The sequence below is a fragment of the Micromesistius poutassou genome (genome assembly GCF_964030765.1).
Source record: "Micromesistius poutassou genome assembly, chromosome: 15".
Lineage (NCBI taxonomy): Eukaryota > Metazoa > Chordata > Actinopteri > Gadiformes > Gadidae > Micromesistius > Micromesistius poutassou.
This window is the reverse complement of record NC_140285.1, coordinates 16777845-16784331: the sequence shown is the minus strand read 5'-3', so window position 1 is coordinate 16784331 and position 6487 is coordinate 16777845. Positions and strand designations below refer to the sequence as shown.

General features: G+C 50.7%; 1 protein-coding gene across 1 annotated transcript; it reads left to right on the top strand.

Moving 5' to 3' along the window:
• Window positions 1–394: 394 nt before the first annotated feature.
• Window positions 395–5277, top strand: LOC311360164 (retrovirus-related Pol polyprotein from transposon opus; the record flags this gene model as incomplete). The annotated part of the gene is made up of 2 exons (XM_084480258.1): window positions 395–4656; window positions 4723–5277. One exon carries the CDS (start codon window positions 395–397, stop codon window positions 4409–4411), a length of 4017 nt encoding a protein of 1338 aa, XP_084336384.1. The 3' UTR covers window positions 4412–4656; window positions 4723–5277.
• Window positions 5278–6487: the final 1210 nt, after the last annotated feature.

Below are 6487 nucleotides of genomic sequence, written 5' to 3'. Positions count from 1 at the left end.
CTACCTCGGTGTCTGAGATGAGTGAGATGAGGGAGATGTTGAAGCGTCAACAAGAACAGCTTGATCAGCTTGTGGGAAGCATCGCTCAGCTGCAAAACGCCAACCAGTACCGCCGTCCACCACGGCCTGGGCCTTTAATATGCAGGCGTTGTAACCAGCCGGGACACTTTGCAAATGAGTGTGATGGCGAGCGCGTTGCCTCTCGTTCACAATTTCCCTCACGACCCCCCTGGAATGCTGGCCGACAATCTCGCTCTCATTCCACGTCGGAAAACTAGTGCCCACCGAACTGCAGAGCCACAGTTTGGGTGGGGCCGCCACTGGCTCTCAAGCTGTTTCACGCAACGTGGATGCGTCGGGATTGATTTCGTCTTGCCCCCATTTGGATGTCGAAATGGGTGGCGTGAAGGTCCCTTGTCTGGTGGACACCGGTTCCATGGTGTCTACCATTTCTGAGAGCTTCTTTCGCCAACATCTTGAGCCTTGGGGCCAGGAGCGGCTCCGCTCTTGTCATTGGTTGGAGCTCAGAGCTGCCAACGGTCTGACTATTCCTTACCTTGGGTATTTGGAACTTAACGTGCAACTTTGTGGCAAACTGATGCCGCAATGCGGTGTTTTGGTGGTGAGGGATCCACCTGGCGGTGTGCCTTCTCAAGTGCCTGGTGTCCTGGGGATGAACGTAATTCGTAAGTGCTACCAGGACCTTTTTGGCCAACATGGTGTAGCGTTGTTCTCCCAGGTGTGTATCTCCGAAGCCCCCAAGCCAGTTGTGCAGGCACTACAACAGTGTCATCATACTAGTGGTCTAGCCTCTTCAGACACTCCAGGGACGGTGAAGGTCAGGGGTAAGAAGAGCTGGAAGATTCCTGGTGGTGTGATGAGTATCGTGGCCGCCACATGTTCGGAGCAGTACTCAGGTTCTACGGTACTTTTTGAGCCTTTGAACACTGGTTTGCCTGCGGGGTTGCTGACTTCCCCTTCTTTAGTTCGTGTTATAAGGGGGACAGCCTATATACCGGTTATTAATGTTGGCTGCAACGACGTTATGTTGTACCCTCGCACTGTTGTTGGCACACTGAATTTGGTGAACGTGGTTAGCCTTCCTGCGGGAGTCACCGAGGTGCCATCAGAGGTGGCCACGGTGTCTTCCCACACAGCGTCTCCCAGTGTGCAGCAGCAGGTGGACGATGTGGATTTGTCGCCATTGTCTGTGGAGGAACAGGGTCAGGTGAGGTCACTACTTGAACATTACGTTTCGGTATTTTCCACCAGTGACACCGATCTGGGTTGTACTAATCTCATCTCCCACGATATTCCTTTGACTGATGATACTCCAGTGGCACAGCGCTATAGGCGCATTCCACCCTCAGAGTATGAGGTTGTGAAGGAGCACATCAACCAGCTGCTCTCATCTCAAGTAATTCGTGAGAGTAGCAGCCCCTATGCGTCCCCGATTGTGTTGGTACGGAAAAAGGGTGGCGCCCTACGCATGTGCGTCGATTACCGGCAGCTCAATCAAAAGACCCGCAGAGACGCCTTCCCTCTACCACGCATAGAAGAGTCTTTAGACGCATTGTCCGGTGCTCGCTGGTTCTCAACCCTGGACTTGACCAGTGGCTATAACCAGGTGCCCGTCACTGAGACCGACCGGCCAAAGACCGCGTTTTGTACGCCTTTCGGGTTGTTTGAGTGGAACAGAATGCCCTTTGGGCTCTGTAATGCGCCCAGTACTTTCCAAAGGTTGATGCAACGCATCTTTGGTGACCAGCAGTGTCAATCTTTATTGTTATATCTGGATGATATTGTTGTGTTCTCCTCCACTGTTGAACAGCATCTGGAGCGACTCAAGGTGGTGCTGGAGCGGCTTCAATGTGAGGGCCTCAAAGCAAAGCTCAGTAAGTGCTCATTCTTTCGTAAAGAAGTGCACTACTTGGGCCATGTGATATCGGCCGATGGTGTCTCCACAGACCCGGGCAAGATTGAAGTGGTTGCTAATTGGCCGATTCCCACTACTGCCTCGGAGCTTCGTTCCTTTCTTGGTTTCGCCAGTTATTATCGGCGGTTTGTGGAGGGATTCGCCAAGCTGGCAGCTCCTCTGCATAGGGCTGTGGCTGAGTGTGGTGGCACCAAGAAGTCGGATCAGCGGTTTTCCAGGTGTTGGACTGAAGAGTGTAACAAGAACTTTGACACACTGAAAGCGAAGCTCACCACTGCGCCGGTGTTGGCTTATGCAGACTTCACTCTTCCTTTCATTCTGGAGGTCGATGCAAGCTATGGTGGCTTGGGCGCAGTCCTCTCTCAGACTCAGGCGGGCAAGGTGAGGCCGATAGCCTATGCTAGCAGGGGCCTGCGACCTACAGAGAGGAACATGGCGAATTACAGCTCTATGAAACTTGAGTTCTTGGCCCTCAAGTGGGCCATGACAGAGAAGTTCCGAGAGTATTTGTTGGGAAATAAGTGTGTCGTGTACACTGATAACAACCCCCTCAGTCATTTGTCTTCTGCTAAGCTGGCTGCTACTGAGCAGAGGTGGGCAGCCCAGCTAGCCTCTTTCGATTTTGAGATAAAGTACAGATCAGGGAAGAGCAACACCAATGCAGATGCTCTCTCTCGTCAGCACCCATCTGGTCCCCAGGACGTTGCGGTGATGCTTCCAGGTACAGCCATGCCAAAGTCTTTGCAGCAAGCGTTAGGTTTGGGAAATGTAGAGGCCACCCAAGCTACCATCACAGCCATGCCACAGCTTACTCCGCCTGAACTTCGTCTCGCTCAGCAGACTGACCCTGTCATACAGGAACTGTTGGTGTTTTGGAGGAGGAAGCAGCGTCCTAGTCGTGAGGAGCGGGCACACCTCTCCCAAGCTACGCTAGTGTTACTGCGGCAGTGGGATCGCCTGCTTGAGAGAGACGATGTCCTTTACCGAAAAGTGTTCAGACCTGATGGCGCTGAAGCCATGTACCAGCTCTTGTTGCCCAATGTATTGAGAGACGAGGTCCTAACCCAAGTACACCAGGAGCATGGTCACCAGGGGGTGGAGCGAACACTGGCGCTCCTCCGGTCTCGATGCTACTGGCCTGCTATGTCCTCTGATGTAGCCCGTTGGTGTCAGCAATGTGAGAGGTGTCAGGTGGCAAAGGATGTTCACCCAAGGGCACGCGGCGTCATGGGACATCTCTTGGCTTCCCGCCCCAATGAAATCCTTGCCATCGACTACACTACTTTAGAGCCGGCCCAGAATGGTGTGGAGAACGTCTTGGTGCTTACTGATGTTTTCAGTAAGTACACCATGGCTGTCCCTACTCGGGACCAGCGCGCAGCCACCGTAGCGAGGGTTGTGGTGTCGGAGTGGTTTTATAAGTTTGGTGTCCCCGCTCGGTTGCATTCTGACCAGGGCCGTAACTTCGAAAGCTCTCTCATTCAACAGTTGTGTAACTTGTATGGTATTGTAAAATCACGTACCACCCCGTACCATCCCGAAGGAAATGGTCAATGCGAGCGGTTCAACCGGACACTCCACAACCTGCTGCGTACTCTGCCAGTGTCTCGTAAAAGGGATTGGCATACGTGTCTTCCTCACGTCCTTTATTGTTACAATACAACTCCCCACCAATCAACAGGAGAGTCCCCCTTCGTCTTGATGTTCGGGCAGGAACCAAGGCTACCACTCGATTTCTTGTTGGGCAGGGTCGAGAGCCCGGTCGGGGGGTCCATCCACGAGTGGGTGCAAGAGCACCAAGCCCGCTTGCAGGTGGCCTTTGAAGGTGCAAGGGAGCGCTTGAAACATGCCGCCGATCGGCGAAAGCGAGCCCATGATCAGCATGTAAGAGATTTGCCACTGCAGGAGGGGCAGTTGGTGTACTTGCGAGACTTCAGTGCCAGGGGGCCCCAGAAGACCCGAGATCGGTGGAGTTCGGCGAAGTATCGAGTGTTGAGGATGCCTAGAGAGGGTGGCTCAGTGTACACTATTGCGCCAGTGGACGATGAGACAAAGGGCAGACAGGTCCACCGCACTATGCTGAAGGCAGTCGTAGGGGTGGATTCATCTCGTCCTGCCTCTTCCCACGACTCATCACCCAGGGACGAACCACCCCCAGAAGAGGAGCCTTCATTTGAGTACGATCTGTTAGTCCTTGACCAACGACCTTCTATGGCCAATTCGGCCATGCCATCCGCCGGACCAACTCCGTCCCAAGTGCCTTCATCCATTCCAGATCCGGGGGCATCCTTATGTCCTCCTTGGGTCGCTTGCCCTGATTCCAGCCACATGGGCCCACGTCGGACCCCACGTCAAACGGCTGGTCAGCACTCTAATGTGCATCGTCTTCCACGGCCCGCGGGAGAGGTGCAAGCGGCCGACCTTTCTGCTTCCGTGTCCAACTCAGTGTCTGCTTTGTTTAGACCTTGGAGTTAGCTGGTCGTGTTTAACTTACTTTGTTGATCGTCGGGACGCCGATCCAAGAAGGTGGGGTAGAATGTAGCAGTATAGATGTGCTACCACTAGTGGCCGTCAGGGGGAGAGTATAAAAGCAGCCACCCTCCACCTGTCTCTGTCTCTTTGTGCCTCCGTCACTTCCGGGCCAAAGGTGGTCAGGCCAAAGGTGGTTTGGTCCGCTGCTCCGGGTTTCCCCGTGCGCATTGTGGCATAATACTAAATTGGTGAGTACTCTATCGTCGGCAACATGTTGGATGCTATCTGGTGGCTAATTCTCAGTGTGGTCTCAGGCAAACGCCGAGGACGGCTGGAGTTCTCTCTCCCTCCCTCCTGCTAGGTGAACGGGTGTGTGTGTCCGAGTGGGGTCAAAAACAGGTACGTGTTAGCGTATCGAATAAACAGCATTCCTAGCAACATAGCAGAGCTAACATAACTTTCTCAAACAGGACCGATTGCAATCCGCTCCTTGGGGTCTCTGCTGCTTTGTCCGCTGGCATTCTCCATGCTGCTCTCATCTGCTGTTGCTGCCGTCACGTATTACATTTATCCTACGTGTGTTACTCCGGCTGGTACTTCGGCCCACTGCCGCCTGTCGCTGCGGCGCATCCCTCCGAGGAACCCTATCGGGGACGTTTATCCGGAGTGTATTTTAAACCGGGGCTTGTCCCCCCGTGTGTGTGAATGAGCGTTAAAGTGTGTACTTTTGATTATTTACCTAGCCCTGAGTTTGTATCGTGTTTGTTTTCTTTTGAGCTTTTGTTTTCATATTCCTTTGTTTATTTCATGTAAATTAATAGGGGGCAAGGTTGTTTTTGTCAATTGCCCATTGATTCATTTGTTTCTCCTTTTTAGTGGCTGGAGACCGGTGGTGGTGTGCTGGTGTCGTGGTGGTGGTGCCCCCCCCTTTGTTTCGTTTGCTGTGGTTGGGTGATTTTGGTTTTCTTTATTTAGGTGGAACCTCCTCCGGCACTAAGTCATCATTTACTTGCTTGGCTCCAAGCCATTATTTGGTTTCGAGTGAATGTTCCAAAAGACTGTTTTAAAAAGAGAATTGATTCAATAAATTGTACCCTTTTATAACTTCCTAAACCACGTCTCATGCCTGTCAATGTGAGTGACCTTACCTGTGTGCCTTGCACGTTAAATCAATTCCCTGGGTGAAATTCCCAGGGTGGCGTTGTCGGTTTCTTTTCTATTTTTTAGTTAGATATTTTGGTTAAATTTCCTTTAGCTTATCACCTCGCCACATAACGATGCCTCTTAGTGCTCTATGAGTACCCCTGGAGCCGTCGTTAGCTACAAGGGTTTTAACGACGTCATTACATAACGATGCTTTCGGGAAATGGTCTGAAAACTCTGCGATGATCGTACAAGGGTTTTAACGATGCCGTTAGGCTAACGATGCTTTTGGGAAATAGGGCCCAGGTCACTGATATCTTTGCAACACAAACAGCGAGGAGGATTGACTTGATCGATAAATGAAGTCCCTCAATCTTAATTGGCTTTACACCATGACCAACATTCTGAAACATCCATTAACATCCACATTTGCCTCAAACAATGTTAGGCTTACAGCCCATGTCAATAGTTGTGAAATTATATTCTTGTTGTTCTTTTAATTGTTTGTTACTCTGACCGTTCTATTTGATATTGTGGGATAGAATGTTAGTGAATGATTCAGAGCATGATGCATTTGAAATGGCATCACTTTTGGTCTTGTTTCTTAATTTTTCAATTGTAGCTGAAAATTACAAACAATAAAAAATTAAAAAAAAGTCATTGAGGGCAAAAATAGGCCCAGATTTTTTTATCTAGTTTTACAAATCAAGAGTAGGCCTGATTTGACTAATTGGCTTTGCATCCTTTCCTTCTGCCCTTGTAGTCAAAGACATGCTGCCCACCAGCATGTCTTGGACTACTTCAAAGTACAATGCTGCCATTGGTGGATTTGTATCAATTTTATTCACATAATTATCCTTCCCTGCTATTTTGTAGTTCACTAAAACACCCTGAAACAACTTCAGTCGCACATACTTATGCCACCATACGCCACTA